This window comes from Cololabis saira, chromosome 12 (assembly GCF_033807715.1).
Source record: "Cololabis saira isolate AMF1-May2022 chromosome 12, fColSai1.1, whole genome shotgun sequence".
In the NCBI taxonomy this organism is placed as follows: domain Eukaryota; kingdom Metazoa; phylum Chordata; class Actinopteri; order Beloniformes; family Belonidae; genus Cololabis; species Cololabis saira.
In genome coordinates, this window is record NC_084598.1 from 28,813,781 (window position 1) to 28,834,792 (window position 21,012).

A 21,012-nucleotide genomic window follows, 5' to 3' on the forward strand; every position below is an offset into this window, starting at 1 on the left:
ACACATATCAAAGCATCATTCCAGTAGTCAACTATGGTGGAGGGAGTATAATTTGACTTCACTTTGCTATCTCAGGGGTTAAACCGCTTACCATCATCAAGGGAAAATTAACTCTCAACTTCACCAAAATATCCCAGAGGATAACATCAGGAAGCCGAAGCTGGATGATGCAGCAGCCAGTCATCCTAAACATCAAATGAATTCCTCAACAGAATGGCTTTAATCCTTCATTTGGACTAGCCTACTCTGTCCCCACAGAGATACTTTAGTACGATCTCTAGGGAGCCGTTTACGTCAGATATCCCACAAATCTGTTTGAGCCGAAGAGGTTCTGTAACTGGGAATGGTCAAATTTCAAAGTGAACACTACAAAGAGCTGTGCAGATGTAATCTCTAGGTATCCAACATGCATACTTGAAGTCATTGCTAACGCTCGACCTGTGATTAACGCCAAAAGTTTATTTATGTCGATCTCCAGCGCTGTGCATGTTTAAACGGGTGTTCTGTAATGATACAAGAACTTATAATAGTTTGTGGGATATCAGCATATTGTTTTTGTTATCACCAACAGACTTGGAGAGTTTCAAAACCCAGAGAAGAAGTCCAGTAAGGGTTCGTGAAGGCCAAGGAGTGGTCTTACTGTGTGGCCCACCCCTTCACTCTGGAGGTAAGATGGTCTGTGTTGAAGATTTGTATCATGTTGTGGTGTAATGTGTGTGTGTATGTATATGTGTATATATATATATATATATATATATATATATATATATATATATATATATTACATACATACACACATATGGATATGTATAGGCCCCTTATGCTTCAGTTCTGTATGAGTGAAGATTATATTGAATTTACCCAGAATTGTCAACACACAGTATCACCCCTCCGATCATTCTGATGTGTTTTATCTGGGCAAAGCGGAAGTCAAAGCATCTGCTAAACGCAATGTAATGTTGTGTTCCTTTCCTATTCCAAGCTTCTTGCTGTTTGTCTGTGTTGTGAAAGTCAGTGGAGTGAGTCATTCTTACTGTGGTACGCCATAGCCTGTCAGCCTGACTTTCAGCAGAGGTGAAAAAAAAACAACAAAAAAAACTCTGGCATGAAGAATGGAAAGGATGTCTTTGGCTGAAGCCCTGCCAGGCTGAGTAACAGAGCTTCTACCTGAAGGTGCATTGTTTGCCTCGCATCATCCCATAGCACCAAAGATGTTATCAATGGGAGTTAGGATTCAGTCCTATTAACACCTACACAGGGGTCTGAGGATGGGCTTTTTGCCAGCAGGGTTGAATTTAATTTTCCACTGATGGAGAGTCTGCACACAGCAGGGGGAAGGTGGAGCTTTTGTTCATTTTGGATTTAAAAGCGATTGATCACGTTTTGTGTTTTTTTTTTTTAAAGTCTTGTCTATTTTTACAAAGATAAATAGATAGAGCTTTGATCTCTCTTCTTGTAAGATGAAAGCATAGTTAACACAGCATATCCTATAGTAGGTGTACTCTATCTATGAAAAATATACACACATTTTTCTTTTGTGATTATGTAAGATGGGGATCACATTAGTTAGTCCCCCACTGCAAGGTTCCCAGATTTAAACTTATCCAATACCAGCATGATGCCTAATTATACAGTATTTGAATGTTATTTTTGTTTTCAGTGAAATGTCAGTTGATTCGTTTGATAAATGACCTTAAGAAATTCATGTTCATCTCATATGTTTACTGTTTTCCTATACATAGTTATATTTCTCTCACTTTGGGTTTCCCTCTTTTGTGCTTTTGATCATCTGGGATTCCAGCCCCTGATGGACTGTTGTCAGTACCATGCTGGTTAACTTATTAAATGAACATCTACAGGCCCATTTTAAATGTCCCATTTTACTAAGATCATTGAAACAAAATAACTAAAAAACAAAAAATAAAAAACACAAAATAACTGCTATGATGCTTTCCAGTCAGGTTTTAAAAAGCGCCACAGCACTGCTCCGACCAAAGTGTTTAATGACATGTCGGAATACAGATTGTGGAAACACGTCTGTCTTAGTTTTACTGAATCTCAGTGCTGCATTTGATACAGTTGACCATAATATTTTACTCAAACGGAAAACTGGGTGGGTCTCTCCACCATGAGGATATGCAGTTGTACAAATTATATTTGCGCATGTTAACTAAATAAAAAATCATAATAACACAACTAATGGAATACTGTAATCCAAGTCTGTATAAACCCACTTAGAAATATATTTTGGTCATTTTAAAATACTAAGTTATTTAACAGGATAAAAACTTAAAAACGTATTATATAATTATTCAACATTTAATCATACTACTACTCCGACAGGTTGTTAAAGGAAAAATGTTACACATGTTCGCTCTCATATTGAGAGACATTTTTCAGAAATATTTTTATGTCCTTGCAATTATTTTTTGTGCGGATTTTAAACATTGGTGTCACAAAATTAAGTGAAAAAAAAACAAAGTCATATGTACTGTATAAGAGATAAGATAAGATAATCTTTTATTACTCCCTCAATGGGGAAACTCACATGTTAGCAGCAGTAACTTAACACACACATGCAGGGAAGGGGGTAAAAAAGTAAAAAGTAAAAAAAAAAAATATAGAATTACAGGACAGTATATACATTGCGATGGAAATAAAAGTAGTACAAAAGAAAAAAAAAGCAGGTAGAATGTGTGTGAGGTTGACAGACAGATATTGCATAGATATTGTATACAGGGTAAACCAAAAAGGAATATATAAAAAAAAAATTAAATTAAAATAAAGGTTTGGGGGGGGGGGGGCTCGCTGGTGTTAGACACAAGTAGGGGGGGCTCCAAGGAAAAAAGGTTGGGAACCACTGCTATAGAGGGCTGCATTGGGATTGGGTCCCAACGCAAATCTCGCGGGAGCGGGCGGTTTGAACTATGCTGCGGGTGGGGTGGGCTGCTAAAAAAAAACACTGCAGTATCGGGATGTAGCCTAGCGACAAGATGGAAATCAATGACGTGGAAAACAACCTCAAAAAAGGTCTTTACAAAACGAAGACAAAGCCAAAGCAAGTCAGATATTTGGAGAAACTTCGTTTAGTGTCTGTGGCGAATCTTGGAAGAGAGACGCACGGGATTGGGACAGCAGTCTGTCAGCAACATTCTCTTCCTCCACAGCAATATAATGGCCAAGTGATAGATTTGTTAACTTAATTTGTTCCATTTGTTAACTTTGTTTATTTTGTTATTTATTAGTGTTATTTGAGCCACTCACAGCCTACTCTCGTTGCTATAACCTCAATCACATAATTGATGCGTGTGCAAAAGGTGAAATAGCTTGTGCGATGATGACAATGATGGATTTACATCTAACTTTCGGTCAGGTGACCTCTGAACTGTCAATTATCCATCAAGCTCCACAATTATCCTTTTAACATTAAATCAGATAGATTTGTCTAGGACATTTCTCTTGCGGGACGGGAGGAGACACAAAATCAATGCATCTCTATTATTGTGCAGGCATAAATTCTCAGAGTTTTGCGGATGTGGGCGGGAGTGGATTTAAACACTGCGGGAGCGGGCCGGAGTGTAACACACGGGCGGGCGGTAATGGTCAGAAATTCAGTGGGAGCGGGATAAAGAAAACAGTCCCGCGCAGGGCTCTACTGTACTAACCTCGTTCAAACCATACTGTACTTAGAGAACAGGAAGTATTTTGTATCAACAGGTAACTTTACATCTGAGCAGACAAAAATCACAAGGTTCCATCCTGGGACCTCTTCTGTTTAACATCTACATGCTCCCACTGGCACAGATTATAAAAAACAATAAGCTACCATAGCTATGCAGATGACACTCAGATACAGTATATATATCACAATGCCATCGGGAGGCCGAGGTCCTGAACAGGTTCTTGGTCTATACATTGAGGAGATTGCTGACTGGATGTGCCACAACTTTCTCCAGTTAAACAAAAATAAAACTGAGGTAATTGTCTTTGGAGCCAAAGAGAAACGATTACAGGTCACCACAGATCACAATCTATTCACCTAAAAACCACCGACCAGCCCAGAAATCTGGGTGTTGTAATGGACTCGGAGCTAATTTTGGAAAAACCCAATAAGGCAACAACAAAGTCAGCCTACTATCCACCTTATGAATATGTCATGGATAAAAGATCTGACATTTCTGCAGGACCTGGAAAAACAAGTCCATGCTTTCATCTTTAGTAGGCGTGATTATTGCAACAGCATCTTTACAGGTTTACCTAAAAAGTCAGTTACACAACTGCAGCCCATTCAGAACTCTGCTGTTCGAGTCCTCACTAAGACCAAAAAGGTTGACCACATCAGTCCAGCTCTGCTGTCTTTATAGTGGCTGCCTCTGTGTCAGAGGATAGACTTTAAAGTGTTGATGCTGGTCTGTAAAGCTCTGAATGATCTAGGACCAAAATACATCAGTGACCTCCTGACCCAATATGAACCTTCCAGATCCCTCAGGTCAGCTGGATCTGTTTTTTACAGTATCAGTTCCCAGAGTCAAAACCACATGGAGAAGCTGCATTCAGCTTCTATGCTCCACATATCTGGAACAAACTACCAGAAACCCTCAGATCAGCTGAAACGCCTGTCTGGCCCGAAAAGCCTGGCCAGACAGTCCTGGAGGGTGTTAGGAGGCAGTCTATGGAAGCTTATGTCAACCAAGAATATGACAAAATACTATATAATTTTCAGAGTTGAATGAAAGTGCACAACTCCTACGACCATGAATGATTTAAAAACTAGACTTCAAGTGAAGACTGCTCAGATCCACAGTACATTCACTCAGTTTGACAGACATTTTTTTGTTTTTAATCCATGACCTTGTTGATAGAATCTCCAAGTGTATAAAAAAATGTTGTGCTTCCACAGTATTTAAACCATATTTTATTTTTCATTAAATGAATCAATGAGAGGAGAAAAAAATGGCAGATGTTAAACTGCTAAATGTAACAAAAGTTTTATAATGTTGATACTTGATGGCACTTAAGCAATGTGAGAACTATAAAATAAATAATTTGGTCTCACTATGGCACTTGTACTCATAAATACTATGTTTTGCTACATTTTCCACTTGAAATCCATCTGCCTACCCATTTTCTAAAACCTTTTTATCTCATTCAGAGTCACTGGGGGCTCAAGGCTTTCACAGCTGGCATTAGGGAAGATGTGAGATATGTCTGAGCCAGGTCACCAGTTCATCACAGGGCTAAAGGCAAACAAAACTTTACATACTTGACCTTTGAGAATAACAGGATTTCCATTAAAGTAACTCCAAAATGATCCCATTTTGGGATTTTGTCAAAATAACTTCTATTTTAAGCAGAGAAAAATGAATGTTTTTCCGATGACTTCTCAGAAAAGGTCATGAAGGAAAAATAGAGACAGTAAAAAATAATGTAGGCCATCTTTTGTGATAATGTGAAACACAGTGATCTAAAAAAAAAAGAACCAAACATCAAATATAAAGGCTTTCAGACCAACTGTCAACAATGATTTTATTTGGTTGAATGGTGAATAATTGCCGTTTCTGGTCAAATTCATTCCAACTGGGTCAGTCAGCTTCCCTGCTGTTTTCCTTGTTCTGAAGGGATACATGCAAAACCTTCTTTTGTCTGACTACGATAAACATGCTACTTTTATTTTGTCCTTGTCATGAAAAATTTCTTTTCAAGACAGTCTCATTCTCTTGTCATCATTTACCTCTCCTTGTGAGGACAAATATGAGTGTCTGCTTTGCATCTAACAGGATTATTATAAATATAGTTTGATAACAGAGACTGTAAAGAATTTAAAATAAGAATAAAGCCGGTTTGAAATATCACAGCAAAACAGAATGACTAAAATATCCTTATGCTAATACAATTAATGGTATGATCTTTAGTTACATCATTATGACTATGCTGTTGCGCACTGAAGCACAGGCAATTGTGTCAGGCATTTAAAAATGACTTTCAGCATTGGAAAAGTGGGAGGCATGTTCTCATAAAGGGTGACGGGACATAATTCATGATCAGCTCAATACATTCTTAGACAAGGATCTGCCTCATCGCTCCTTTAAAGGCTTCCAACATCTCATGCATGATTCAGAAAGCCATTATTTCACTTTAACAATGCCTCAAAACCCACAGGACCACTGCCGGAAGTAGACGGGTGCAGCCAGAATGGTCTGAACCTGCAAGGCACTTTGAAGTTGCACTTACGCTCTGATGGAAATATTGTCTAGCATCTAAGAGGAGCTCCGACTGAATTCTTTCAAAAGCGCCAAACTGTATTTGCATTAGATGTTGGTCTGTGTCATCTTTTGCTTTGAGACGGACTGAATGACTTTGGTTAGTCCAGGACCTAATGCATCTGACCTCCTTCCGCTAATGGAAATGGACCTTTCAGATTTACTCAAGGCTGAAATCACTTGTATTCTTTCTCCATCCAGTGCATCTACCACAAAACAGAGACTACTTGCTGGCGACTAACAGCATATATAGCTTGCAGGGATTTTTCCCATGTGCGTGACCTAGACCATTTCATAGAGTGAACTTCTCTGTTATGAATACAGATTGGAAGCGCTGGTTAATGGCTATCACCATCATGGGAACGAACCTGGGAGTGTACACTTTAACACATGCTGTGCATATACTTTTCTTTGAAACACACATTTGTGCATAAACCCACTATCTATTCAGTATGTCCTTGGCTTGTCATGTTTTATTTTTCTTCCCCCCGTTCAGATCATTAAGGGGAAATTGATGCTGCCTGTTCATTATACAAGGACTAAATGGAACCACAATGAAAATCTGCCACTCACTGTCACTCGTGATTGCAGTATTCCATTACCACCCATCCACCGAAGGCTCTCAGGTCAATCAAATGCAACCACTGGTGCTTTTCACTTCCTAGTTCCTGTTTCCTGTTTCTAATAATTAATCTTTAGCAAAGCAATTAGTAGTCGTTTATTTGTTGTGGTTCCTGTGTGTCATGCACTGGAGCTTTGAGAGATACGGTTTCAAAAACAAGCATTAAATATACATGACCATGTCAGCATGAGAGTTGGGATATACAGCACTTACTGAGAGAAGAGGAGGATATTATACCTCTATGTTAATAAATCTTAGAGTGTAGGAAAGAGTGTGTGACAGGAGGAGCCAAAGACATGAATTGTAACACTTCCCATGCATATGACAGTCATGCTACACACTGGTCTAGCTTTACTCTTTCTTTATCTCAGAGGGACCACGAGGAGGAAAGGATCTTGTCAAACACATTCATCTCGGGTCAGAGAAAGATAGCGCTGAAAGGATGCTGTGGATGTGTGTGTGTTTATTGCATAAAAAAACATAGCTGTAGAGCTGAAAAGGGACAGAGGAAATGAACATTGCAATTCATCACATCCCAGCATATAAATAAGCAAGGAAGTATACCGGTAATTCACACGGGGCAGGCAGGGCTTTAAACCCTTATGGAAAAAGGTCAACTGAAAAATCACAGAAAAAGACTAAATCAGCTAAATTCAGTCTTCAGCCATAGTTTCCAATGTGTGAATTTACCACCATTTGTGTTACGTTTTGTTCAGTTACGGGTTTAGACAAAGCAGAGGGTGTGATGCATCTCTCTGGTCTATGAGGTTACTTTGATATTCTGAATTAATCCATTGAAAATATCATCAGCAAATAAAATATCATAATCATAATTTGCATCCCGACATGTTAAACTACACCGCCAACATTTATTTTCTGAACATGCTTCGCCCTGTTCAGGGTGACAGCGGGGGGGATTCATGCCAGCTGCCTACCCTTGTCTATATTCTACAAAGCATGCTTCATCCTGCTTAAATTAACTTAAATTAGTCCCTGATGTATTTCCCCCAATTTATGAATTGAATTTAATACAAAAGCAGATCTTATCAACAAATACTTTATGTCTGCAGACTTTAGATTTTATGATACTGGAAGATGTGGCCATGTTGACATCAGGAGCAGAACACACAGAGAAAAAGAGGCATGATGAAACGGTGTGGTCCAAGTTCAACTCTCATCCACTGGTCTCGAAAACAAGGTCACGTATCCCTCGTCCAGTCTGACATATAAGATAACCACTCTGTGCTTGTCGAGAATTAATGTCTGGACGCATATCAGAAGTTGTTGTGGTTCAGATTTGAGGACCCCGAAAGCACTGAAGGAGTGAAGATGTTTACTTAAATCCTAAAGGTCTTTTACAGGCTTAAAATAAAAGGTTCAGGCTATTAAATAAACAAGCGGTTCAGTATGGCAGAAAGATGGTGAGATGTTCTGGCAGGAAGTTTCAATTGACATTGAAGCAGTGTGATTGCCTGAACAGTTGTATACCAAGTGACTAATGAGGACGATGGGAATACGTCAGGAGGAGGGCAAGGAGATCATGTGAAGCAGCAGGCAGGTGGGAATGTCTGGAAGTTGGAGCAGAGGACAAAAAACCAGAACAAAATTGATAGAATAAGAAAATTTGTAATACAAGGTCTCAAGATTCCTATCAGGACTTTTTAACAACCCTATACCAAAGCTTTTGATCAGTACTTATAAACATAGAGCAAAATAGGTATAAAGTTTGTAGGGTCAAAGCTAGGGTTGCAAAGGGATGGAAAATTTCCGGTAAATTTCCGGAAAATTTCCGGAAACTTTCAATGGGAAGTTAAGCTGGGGAATTTTGGAAATATTCCAAATTGGAAACTTTCCATGGGAATTATGGGAATTTATGGGAATTATTGGGAATTTATGGGAATTTATGGGAATTAACTGGAAATTGGGGGTAATTTAAACAAACTGTATCATATCCAAACATTAGCACCTAACTTACCAGCTAGCTAGCTACTGTGTTAATACATTTTTATTTAATATTTGCAAGTTAAACATTAATACCATTATAGATCAAATATATTTACCCCATAATATTATCAACATTAACTTGACTTTATATAGTCCGTGGGCTCAAATGTGTGGCTTCAATAGTCTTGTGCTTTGAGCTCAAATGTGTGGCCTCCAGGCTTCAAGAAATCACCTGTGCATGTGATGGAGGAATGCACAGTGCATGTAGGGGGCGTGGCCTCAATAGCCCTGCAGTAAGCAATGTGCTGTGTGCATGTGATTGAGGAGTGTACTTGCATTAAATCTGGTTGTTTTAGCCAAGACTATGCTACAATATATTTCCCCCAACTATATTTAAGTTCCCTGTTAAGGGCCAACCTTCAATTCTGTAAATGTATTATTTATTCCCGTTAATTCCCGTTAATTCCCATATATTCCTGTTAATTCCCATATATTCCCGTTAATTCCCATGGAAAGTTTCCAACTTTGAAAATTCCCGGAATTTTGCAACCCTAGTCAAAGCCCAGACATCATCTTTCCTCTTAAAAATCCAAAATGTAGAATACAAGTTCAGCGGATATAGATACCAGTTGGGGGGTTGCTTGTCTATATGAGACATGTGCAATGGACTTGTCCACTGTGTACCCCTGAAGAGAACCAGTAATCTCCAAGAGATCCGTGTGACCCCGACTAGGAATGAGGGAGTATAGATAATTGATGGATGGATCGATGCGTTGATGTAGACAGAGATGCGTTCAAGCCACATCTCAATTATTCCCTGTATTCTAGTGCAGAGTCATCATATAGACACGTTTTTATCAACAGCCCAGATTGCTTTTGGGACGGGGATGCAATATGGTCCAGGGCAATCTATCCTTGTGTCAATATGTCAAAACACCATCACTCCTTTTTATAATGTTCCTGGTTGTTAGTTCAAAGCCGTTTGGTTGCTAGTACTGGGAGTCTTTCCCGGAAGCTTGTTATCACAGATGATGAATAAGAGAAGAGGTGATACTAAGCTGAATGCCATGCTCCGTAATACATTACCGGTAGTTTTATAGGGCATTATACAGTTTTTCGCGTAGAAGCTACAGATAAGAGTTTGATTTAAGGTCTCCACTTTTACATCAGAACCACAAATGTAGAGATATTTTTCAACTGCTGTTATTTGTTTTGTTTTATGTGTATGTATTGTTTTCTTAGAAAATATAGCTAAATAATAAATCCCAAAATGAAGAACACTATATGGAAATAATCGGTAAATGTTTTGTTCTTGTTTAATTAAGTTTAATTTACTTTAAGAAAGTTAACCTGGTACCACTTCCTTACAATGTTCTTACAGCTGGAAAACTTTGACATCCACAAACGACAAAATATACATCCTTGTAGGAATTTCTTGTTGCAGTCACACCTTTCAGTATGACCTTTTGCTCAAAGGTGTTTTCAGTATTCCTGGTTACAAAAACACAATTAACTAATGCTTTGTTTTTTCTAAAAGCCCTTAAGTCAAATCAAATGAGAGGTACTTAATATTCCTGCTTATATACCTACTTCCCCCCAAAAAACGTTGCTCATCATACTGTCATCATCTATTCAACACTGTGGATATATGAAACTTTAAACCATATTAAGGGCATTTTTCCAACAGTGAGTAAGAGTAATTGCTCTTCATTATAAATTATGTTTTTTAATCACGGAAGGCTGGCACTCTGTCCAATCCACTAATTGCTTTATCCCTCAGGGCATCTACTCCCACAGAAGTGATGAGATTGCTGATGAAGCACACGTTATCTGTACATGAGTATGGATTTAGAAATCCACTGCATATTTACAACTGTTGCCCGCAGTCATTCATTCTCTTCGGTTTTGTTTACAGAACTCACCTTCACGTGGATCTTCAATGAGTACCCGTCATTTGTCACCCAGGATACGCGGCGATTCGTGTCCCAGAAGACAGGCAACCTCTTCATTGCGAAAGTGGAACCCTCTGATGTGGGCAACTACACGTGTGTCGTCACCAACACAGTCACCAAAAGCAGCGTTCAAGGCCCACCGACACCCTTAGTCCTGCGGGTTGATGGTATGATGAGGCTCCCTTACATGAAACATGCATACAACATAAATCAGAAGCTGGGTAGTTTGTTTTGAAATCAAAATTTGAGAATGCAAAACTTTCAAATTGCAGTCACGGGCACTTTAATTAAATACTGTCTGGTAAGATAAGTTTAATTCTACAAACTCTCACCAGCAAATTTAATCTTTTGTATCTCATTTTATGACTGTAATTTGGCTCCCACAAATAGCATTGCCTGGTTTGCTCACTCTTTTTTTATCAAAAATAATTAAACTTTAAATCAAAACCCCAACTGTGATCAGAGAAATTGTGATTGGATTTCCCTCCTCCTCAGCCCTGGGTACATTTCAGATGTCCCTCCCGTCCAAACACAGACAATTTCAGTTCGTGTTTTTTTTAGACCCACATGTATTTGCATCACATAGAGACCTAGTTAAACCACTGTATATTTCCATTGGATTTCTTTGTAACCTTTTCCGGGCCTTGAGCTTAAAGAGTTTCTGCCAGTCGCATGGCATTAGTTCAATATTTGTCTTTGTAACTGCAGGTGTGATGGGCGAGTACGAGCCAAAGATCGAAGTGCAGTTCCCTGAAGTTGTCCCTGTTGCTAGGAGCTCAACTGTCAAACTGGAATGTTTTGCACTGGGAAAGTATGTCCCACCGTGTATCTTTATGCTCCAGTAATAATAACACAATTTATTATTATTTTTTTTTAAAACCACTGTTAGCTGCATGGCAAAGCATAGATGTAATTGAAGTGAGTCAGCCGTTAATGGTTCAGATTAATCTGAACCATGCTTGAACTCTTTTGCTATTTCACAATCATCATACTGTTTATATCTCAGATAAAAGAATCCTCAGCACAATATTTCTTTGTGTGTTACGCTCCTGCTTTTCTGTATTTTCTTGGCTTTAGCCCGGTGCCAACAATCAGCTGGAGAAGAGTGGATGGTGCCTCTTTTGGCAGGAAGGTGAACATCAATAAGGCCAGTGGAGTCTTAGAGATCCCTTATTTCCAGCAGGAAGATGCAGGGATGTACGAATGTGTGGCTGAAAACAGCAGAGGGAAAAACTCTGTGAAAGGCAAGCTGACGTTCTATGGTAAGGATGGTTTTTCACGCTTTGATCTGGAACTTATCTTACTTCACACCTTCCTATCTTGTGGGTACATAAAAGTCTTCTGCTTTCAACCCGTCAGTAGTCTTTCTAATATATCTTGTGCTTTTATAAAGATTTGAGAAATTTGATTTAAACCTTCACAACTATGAAAAGTGCAGATTGCAAATAAGAATGGAACTTTAATGTGGACATAACACGTTTTATTTGCTGCCATACAATCTGTAACTAATTATTGTCAGAATGTAACAGTATCAGATTGTGTCAGTAAAGGAACCTGTTACCACTAGTTCATCTCTGACAGGTTCTTTATTTAGTCTCAGCTAACATGGAGCCATAGCCATCATAATTTTACGCTAAATGTCAGAGGTAGATGGCTTTTTCCTCAAAAACACTGGATTTATGATCCACATTCAGAGGAGCCTTTTAATGTCCTGTGATGATGGGATTTTACAGCTTCTCACTTGAATAAGCTGCAGTTTTTGCATTAATGATGTCTGACCACAAGGCCTTGCGAAGATTCTCCTCTGAATTCGCATTCAGACACGTTCTTTACTGTGAGGGGGAGGATTCCTTTGATTTGAAGGCGCAGGTTTTTCTTCAGGACCTGGAAGTCAAATGAAAGTGTCAGACTAAATGCCAAGGACTCAACTTGACTCACTTAATCACTAGATTGTATATCGACATGAAAGACTTTAAACAGTGTAAACAGGCATTATGATGGTAATGTTCTGAGCAAGGTAGTTAGTTCAGAAACTTTTAGTTTTATTATTGCTGAGATCTTTGGCCTTTTGTATAAACTGTGCGGCTTCTTTCTCCTTGTAAGATTTCGGTCTTGTGTCATCACACAGCCTCACAGACTGACTGGCTGCCAGGTGATAAAAATCTATAATCTTATTAAAGTCCCACTGGGACATCCATCATGTCTAGAAAAGAATAGGAGAATCAATACTCGGATTTGGTGTTTGTGACAATCAAATATACACACAAAAACGACATTGGCTGGGTGGTGGGTCTCTTACTTAATTGTCCCTCTGCAGTTCAAAAGAATTTAGCAAAATTGCTTAAATTGGTTAAATTACATCCTGGTCAAGCAGTTTACAGCATTTAAATTTGGCTCAGACACAGTTAGATTGGCTTACTGAAGAAGCCGCTTGCATGGCACCCCCCCCTCCCCATTATGTGACAGTCTCATTTGTAATCGTATTTACTGGGAGTCATGCAGGAAACTTCTTTCCGTAGCGTTTCTTTCTCAGTAGTCAGTGTATTTATGATGTCAAGTGTGTATCATCTTAAGGATAGCTTGTTTCCGATAACAAATTATAGTATCAAATTTTTGAAACAATATATGACAGCTGAAAATGTTTTCCGTGAGCTTCTTGACATTACTTTAATTAATTCATATCAAACAGAAAAGCACTTCCGGACATCCGTGAAGCACGGTTTAATGAAGTTAGGGATCACAAACAGAATTAATCAGCAGGAAAAAATTTAATTAAAGGAACAAAAAAAATACACTGCACACTCAAATAGTTTTCTAACTATAATGATGTTAAGACTTTGGCTTCAAAACTGTGCAGACACATATTTTGTCTTTGTCTGCACTATTTCTACAAACCTTTACGTGTAGGCTACGGCAGGTAATCTCAGATGTGGGGATCGCTTGATCACGATCACAGTCTAGAATTCCTTACATTACTTGTTATGTACTTTCAGATGTTTATTTATAGACTGTATCGCACATGCTATCTTTTAATTTCCTGTTTTGCTTTAACAAAGAATTGAGACATTACCCACAAGGTCAATTTATGTTCAGTTAAATTCAGTCGACTTGCATTGTGCCATTTCAGAAGCAAGTAATCTCAAAGTAATTAATACGGAAAATAAACATCTTCTGGGCAGTTCCATTAAATGCAATTCAGATCATTCGTGCTCAAAAGAAGTGTATTCAAATTATATCCAATTAAATGCAGGGTGGGTGAGGGGACAGAAAAGCCCAAGAAAACTGACGGCTAATGCATCATGGGACGTAATGAAATTGCTAAAAAGGTTTTTTTTTTTTTTTCAAAAAGAAAAGTGTTGAAGCTAATCTTCAGAGTCGAGCGAATGTCTGTGTCCTGAACAATAACTGGGAGCGGGTTCCAAAAGAGAGGAGCCTGATAAGTGAAGGCTCTGCCTCCCATTCTTCTCAATTCAGTCAGTCTTGAGATTATCCCTGGCCTCACAGATGTTTAGTAACAGCAGCTTCTTGGTCTCTTTCCATGAGCAGTCAAAGTCCCATGGCGAAAAGGACAAAAAAAAAAAGAGAGACATCATCTGAATGACTTGAAAGTCATCACTGCCGTCACTCAAGTTGTCAGCACCACATCCGCCAAATTTGTTGTAGATTTGATAAAAGGTTCTGGAAAAAGAGCAGACATCCAGTGTAGACACAGATTCATTGATTAATAAGTGAGATTACATTGTCAAAGTAACAGAGCTTGGCAAGCAGACAGACTGTCTGTCGACCTGTTTCCTTCAACCCTGGCACGCTATCATGTAGTTACACGAAGGCTGCTCGAAGTCTTACCTTTTTTTTTTTTTTTTTAACCCTATTTCTAGTGATAAGGACCGAGTACGTGACAGTAGTGGACACCAGTGTGGACAGATTTTATCAATGGATTTCTGATGTGACAAAAACAAATATAGCCTGTGTTATTGGTTGCACTGATTAAAGTATGTTTTCAGCGTTAACCTCACAAAAGTTAAAAGATGGTCAGCAAATTAGATTTATTTGAAGGATCTAGAACACTATAGCAAAATCAAAGAAGTTAGGCTGAAATCAGTATAATCTTGTTTGTCTTTAAAGTGAAGCATTCACTATTGATTTTTTTTACCCCGCAACATAACCTTATACAGTTGTTTTTAGTTGTTTTTTTTATATATATATATTTTTCCAAGTAAAGATCAGCTACAGGTTAATTGGAAGTGGATTTAAGACTTGTGCCCTTAGATACTTCTATAATGAACTAATTGCTTGCTTGGTTGGGTCATTGATCTATTGCAAAACTGCTGCTTTCAGATATTACTTAAGGATTTCTGCAGTATTTAAGTGTCCATTTACAGAAAGTGGTTTGTGACCTCACAGCTCCACCGCAGTTGATCGAGAAGCCTCAGGATGTTCAGAAGACTATTGATGACACTCTGATATGGGAATGCAAAGCCAACGCGAAGCCCAAACCTTCGTACCACTGGCTGAAGAACGGCGACATTCTGGATCCAATGGAAGTAAGGGGTCTATGTAACTGCTTTTTTTTCTTTTGTTTGTTTTTTTTTTTTGTTTTTTTTTAATAAAAGGCCAATAAATATAGCAAGAAAAAAAGCATGTTGATAGATTCTGAAAGGCTCACAAAATCATGCCACGTGGAGTTGCACAATCAGTGTGCAGCGTTTAACCTCACATAATCAGTCAAGAGTGTTTGTGTGTAATTTAAGTTGTTTTGCCAATTTGAGCAGAATAATCAGAATACTGTAATTACAATTTAATTGTTTATTTAAATGGGATAACTCATTTGAGATTGTAGTTGTGCAAATCACTTACTGAAGGGACCCTCCTCTGAGGCTGATGCTGCAACTCCACTACAGCATTCGGTTTCACACTTTTTGTCGATTGGATGGTTGAGCTCAATCATTTTTATCCATATTTAAGTAAAAGGAGCAAGTGCTCAGAAAGCTATTCACTGTCTTTTATGTTTCATTCATATGGGCCGTGAAACCTGTCTTCAGTTACTAACAAATGGGAATATGGATCTTTTATCAACACCAAGGTCGACATGCATAAAACGGTGTGGCACAGCTATAACTGTGCCCACAAACACAGAAATGTCCATATTGGCCTCAAACCTTTTGACATCCAGTACTCTTTATCTGCATTAAATCTGTAGATTTTACTGCATGTATTACTTTAATGTTGTACTGTTGTTGCTGCTGTGAGAAGACTCCCAAGAATTTCTAATGAAATCAGCACAGTGAAGGGAAATGATGAAAACTTAAATATAGAATTACAGAAAATTCAGAACTATTTTACTCAATGAATCTAATTTTTTTTTCGTTCCGTCTTCTTGGGAGCGAGTAATGGCGCAGACACATAGGCATGTGCTGGCAAGACAGCTTTGAAATCGCTGTCTTTGTTTGGGACTAAATACGGCATCGGACATGTGTATGTGCAGGAGACGTTGTTTGTGCTTCTCAGAGAAGCCAGTGATGCCATTTTCTACCATCAGCCAGGCACTTTCCAGACAATTTAATGCTCCATCTCCTATCTGCTGCTTTCAATTTTAACATTAGGTCTCTTCTTCCTAGGACTGGTCAGAAATACCTTATCATCCAAAGTGCAATTTAGATTTAGGCAATTTGCCTTAATTCATGCTATTGCTCTGCCAGGCTAAGTGTGCTTTCTTTCTGACAAACTAAACGGCTTGGTCATTAGACCCAGTGGTTATGTTAGTGTTTGAAAAGGCTTATCAGCTTAACACCAAGCTGCTGCTCTTTTTTCCTTCTTTTTAAGCTTTACAGATATTAGTTTAAAAGGGGAAATATTATCAAAAAGTGTGGGTGTTGTTTCACATGCTGTGAAAATGATATAACAAGGCAGTAATATACAGCCCAGATTGTGTACATACACCAACTCAAATGTTAATCTAGATAAATGGAAGATGTCATGAAGATATTCTCTGTAATTTCCAGCTTTCTGACATTTTGCTCATTTTGAAGGGCTGACAAAGGTCACTTCGTCGTTTGCTACACATCCCGAAGCACTTACAGTATCGTGCCACCTGTGCATCTCCAGCATTGATTTGTAAATAACATTATAAAAATTCCTTTGGCAGGTGTCTTAGGTAGCGTATTCTCTGTGCATGTGGCTATATTAATGAGGTGGGGTGTTACCATTTTCAAAATGCCACCATCAGCCACGGCAACAGTAAATCAATTTCCAAACCCAAAGGTCAGCAATGTAGTGAGAAAGGCCGGAGGAGGGGAAGGCCAAAAAGGCCATTTGTTATTCCTCATTAGAATGGATCAGTCCTCTTCTCCCCCGCCTCCTTCTTATCTCAGCATCTCTCGCACTCTCTTTTATTTTTATTTAGCCCCATTTCAAGCTCCTCCACTCCCATTTTTCCCTTTTTTCTTTTTGCCCCCCCATGGGAATTAAATTGCATAGAGGAGGGCTGTCACTTCAAAATGTCAGGCCGGCACAACAAGGACCCACTCACGCTTGTATTTTCCGATACATCGCTAGTTCCCCTTTTAGCCATGTACAAGAGAGTGTGTGGCTCCCCTACCTTCGACCTCCAAAGTCCTCCACATGGCTTTAGTTTTTAAGGCATACTCATTGCAGCTGCAGCAGTAGCATTTGTACAAATTAAGTGTACAGTTCTGACAAAAACCCAGGTTCCATGATTTATTTTTTTAAAACACATCTTTATGTATTAATCAGGTTGCAGTTATGAAACAGATGGATTGCACCAGTTGTTTCCATTGTTAAAGCAATTCTGATGGGGCCACCATGGACCCTGAGTGTGTTTTAACAGGGCAGCAGGTTTAGAATAGAGAAGAGTAGCACCAACTGATCCACTTACGCAGATGTGGTTCTGCTCTTTCAGCCCCCCTAGGCCCTTGAGCCATGTAACCTAAAAAAACATCTCACATCTATTCAGAATAACTATGGCTTCTTCCTTCTTTCTCTCTGTCTTAACAAATATACGTTATATAAACACCAAGGTTTTTTTTTCTGCTCTACATCCATTCTTGCTCAGGATCCCCTCTGGTGGAGGCTATAGTGCAAGCTCAGCCATGTGTCCATCGCATGCTTAAACTGGCCTCAGAGGGAAATGTATTTGAAAATCTTGAGCAGTGTCACTGACTGATGTTGGGGATAGTACTTGTCTTCCCAAGTGGCATTGCTGTAATGATTCTAGACGACAGACAGACTGGCGGCAGGACCCTCTGGACTACTTTGTCAGTGACATTAAAAGGCCAAGGTACACTTAATGGAAAGATCAAGGACAAGAACAATAAGTGCTGCCACACTTAAACTGACAAAAGTATAAAAAGGGGAGCAGAAATGGACTGTCAAAACTTTTTACAGTTTTGAAAAGTACAGTATGTGGTTTGAGGTTTCATTTTTACCAAATGTGTGTGACATTGTTTTTGAATGTGCATGCTTTTATTTGTTAAACTGAATCACATGCATAGGGTATTTTTATTTTTTTCTCTGCTAACTAGCGCTCTGCGATACTTGGAGTAGAAGACAACCTTTAGCCTGCAGCTTCTTCCTGAGTAACTCCCCTGAGGTTTGACATCAGCCATTGTTTGATAAAGTCTCAGTGCTATGTTAAGCAGAAGGTGGTTGCATCTAGTCACTGTGGACCAATTAAGACCACAGAAAATTAACAGTGTTTCAATTATCAAGCCCCCAAGGGATAGAAAAGTGTGGGTAAAGCTTGAATTAAATCAGGCCATTCATCAGAATGAAGACACTTGATATAAAAGTGCTTAAAATGCCCACCCGTAGACCTAATTGCAAACTACAAACCAGTTGTAGTCAGTCTCATATTATCATATAGTTTGTAAACAGTACTGTATCTTTGCGTGGCGCTAATTGAACAATTTACAGACTTTCCTGGAAAAATGTTTTCACATTTCTTACATAAAGTCAAATGAATGAATGGAAATAAATAAAAAGCTACTGGCTGAAACAAAATATCATTCACAGAATTTGAGACTAACAGAAAGGAAATCTACAGAGTTATGTATCAGTGCAAGGTGTTACTACCGTCTACTATTGTCTAAATTCAGGTAAAATGCTCACAATGCTGTCGCAAACAATACATCTTAAATTCAGTCTTTGTTAATACTTGACAACTAGTACATTTTGAAGTGTCCTCATTTTGTATTGTATAACAGGAATGGTAAAAACTATAAAGGAAATACATTGTGGAGACCACATAATCCAGAGGATTTTGTAATTCAAGAAACACAATGTCTTAAAAGCATTTAATTAAATATATATAATATAAAATAACTTTTATGAATAAATGTCTGAAGCTGCTTTGTTTTTAGTTGAACTGTTAAGCTACAATAGAATACATTTATTAGGTTATATTGGTCATTATTGTGTTAAATCATCTCACAGATTAAAGTCTGATTTGCAAACCGTATGCTATAGACTAAATCTGATCAAAACATCTTCTGCTGCAAATTTTGATCAAACTCAAGATCAGTGTTTGTTTCCTTATGTAAATTAACAATGCTTCAAAACAGTAAATGCAATGTGGAAGAGGCAGTTATACAACCAAAGTGATATGGGTTACAAGGTGCACTTGTCCACCTCCATAGCAACAGACAGAAATACAAAGTGATGTGAACAAAGTCTAAGAATTTAAAGGTGAAAAGAAGCATGTGCAATTTAAATCTTGCTCACATACCGTTTGATGTCTGTATAGCAGTAATCTCTCTTCTTTCTTTTTTTTTGAATAGTACTTAATTACATTTTATATAACCATCCAGCATCTGTTGTTTGTTTGGTTGGAGTGAAAGCCTTCATGTTGAATCATTTGTGTGTGTGCAGGACAGGATTCAGGTAAATGATGGAGTGCTGACAATCAGCAGCTTGAATTTGGCAGACATAGGAATGTACCAGTGCATGGCAGAGAACAAGCACGGCCGAATCTTCACCAACGCTGAGCTCCGAGTCATTGGTAAGACCCAACACAAAAGGCTGAATTGCCACTTTTATGTTACATGAGAGACCATGCTGCATAGCACCTCACACTCATTGGAACAACAGTTTCTACAACATCTGTTCTCCTATTGCTTGTGTGCTTTTAAATCATTGTTATTGCATATGTAACACAACACAGTACAGAGGATTCATTGAGAAAACCAAAGGAAAAGTATATTAATGTCTGCAGTTCGGTTCACAGCAGCGAGCCCAGAAGGACATCCTGGTACTGCTTGAATTGTCGGGCGCTCGAATGGCATAATTTGATACTTTTCAATGGGCACAGTTGAAGTGATTGTGTGCATTGAGCAGTATCCTGGCTCCTTTTGATGCAGTGATTTGAGCTGATCCTGAGCTCTTTAACCCATCCCTATTCGAGTCCAACCACTTTTTGGACAAAGCTCATATTGGCCACTTGCATTCACGAGTTTGTTGTTTCAGCCACTAAATGCAGCTCATGATTATAGTTGAGTGTTGGAACATTGACTGGTAATGTGTTATCGCTCTCTTCATAACAAGACCAGCACAGTAGATGCTGCCCAAATCTGCCTGTTGATCTCCTGCTTGATTCTAACGCCCAGTCTTATACAAAACATTGAGATACTTTAACCCGTTCGCTGGATAGAGAAACTCATCTTCAACCCAGAGTGAATAATCCCTCTCTTCTGACTCAGGACCATGGATTCGGGCTTTGAGATCCTAATTCACATCTGACCGGTTCACACTTGGTTGATACTCCACCCCAGTCCCTACTGAGACCTTCACTTTATAAATTCACCAGAACCAAATCACAGGCAAAAAAATTAATCAAAAAAAGATGTTTTATCTGGGTTTCCTCAAGGCTTCCCCATCATATACTACAAGAGAGCCAGTCAAAAGCCTTATCTGACTCCACAATATACTTGATGAATTGTTTGGAAAACTCCCACACACCTTCAAGTGTTCTTGTGAGGTTAAAGACTTATAGCATCTTAGCATAGACTATAGCAAGGAGGCTCAGTGTTTCTCCTCTATTGTTGGAACAAACTCTGTGGACCTCCCTTTTTTTTAAAAAAAACAACAACAAAGGGCTGCCATCACATCCATCTTGACCTCCAAGCAGTGTTGCACATTTATATCAACCAAGCCAAATCCAAAATCATCTTACCCTTTTAAGGAACTCAGGAGGAAATGTATCACACTGGGGACCTGCCAC

General features: G+C 38.7%; 1 protein-coding gene across 1 annotated transcript in view; it reads left to right on the forward strand.

Moving 5' to 3' along the window:
- Nucleotides 1–21,012, forward strand: part of cntn3a.1 (contactin 3a, tandem duplicate 1) — a 102,208-nt gene that overhangs the window by 49,876 nt on the left and 31,320 nt on the right. The window contains exons 5-10 of the mRNA XM_061736430.1: nt 572–667; nt 10,742–10,945; nt 11,487–11,589; nt 11,856–12,040; nt 15,183–15,322; nt 19,665–19,794. Coding sequence (XP_061592414.1) covers nt 572–667; nt 10,742–10,945; nt 11,487–11,589; nt 11,856–12,040; nt 15,183–15,322; nt 19,665–19,794 — 858 coding nt within the window. The remainder of the gene's footprint in view (nt 1–571; nt 668–10,741; nt 10,946–11,486; nt 11,590–11,855; nt 12,041–15,182; nt 15,323–19,664; nt 19,795–21,012) is intronic.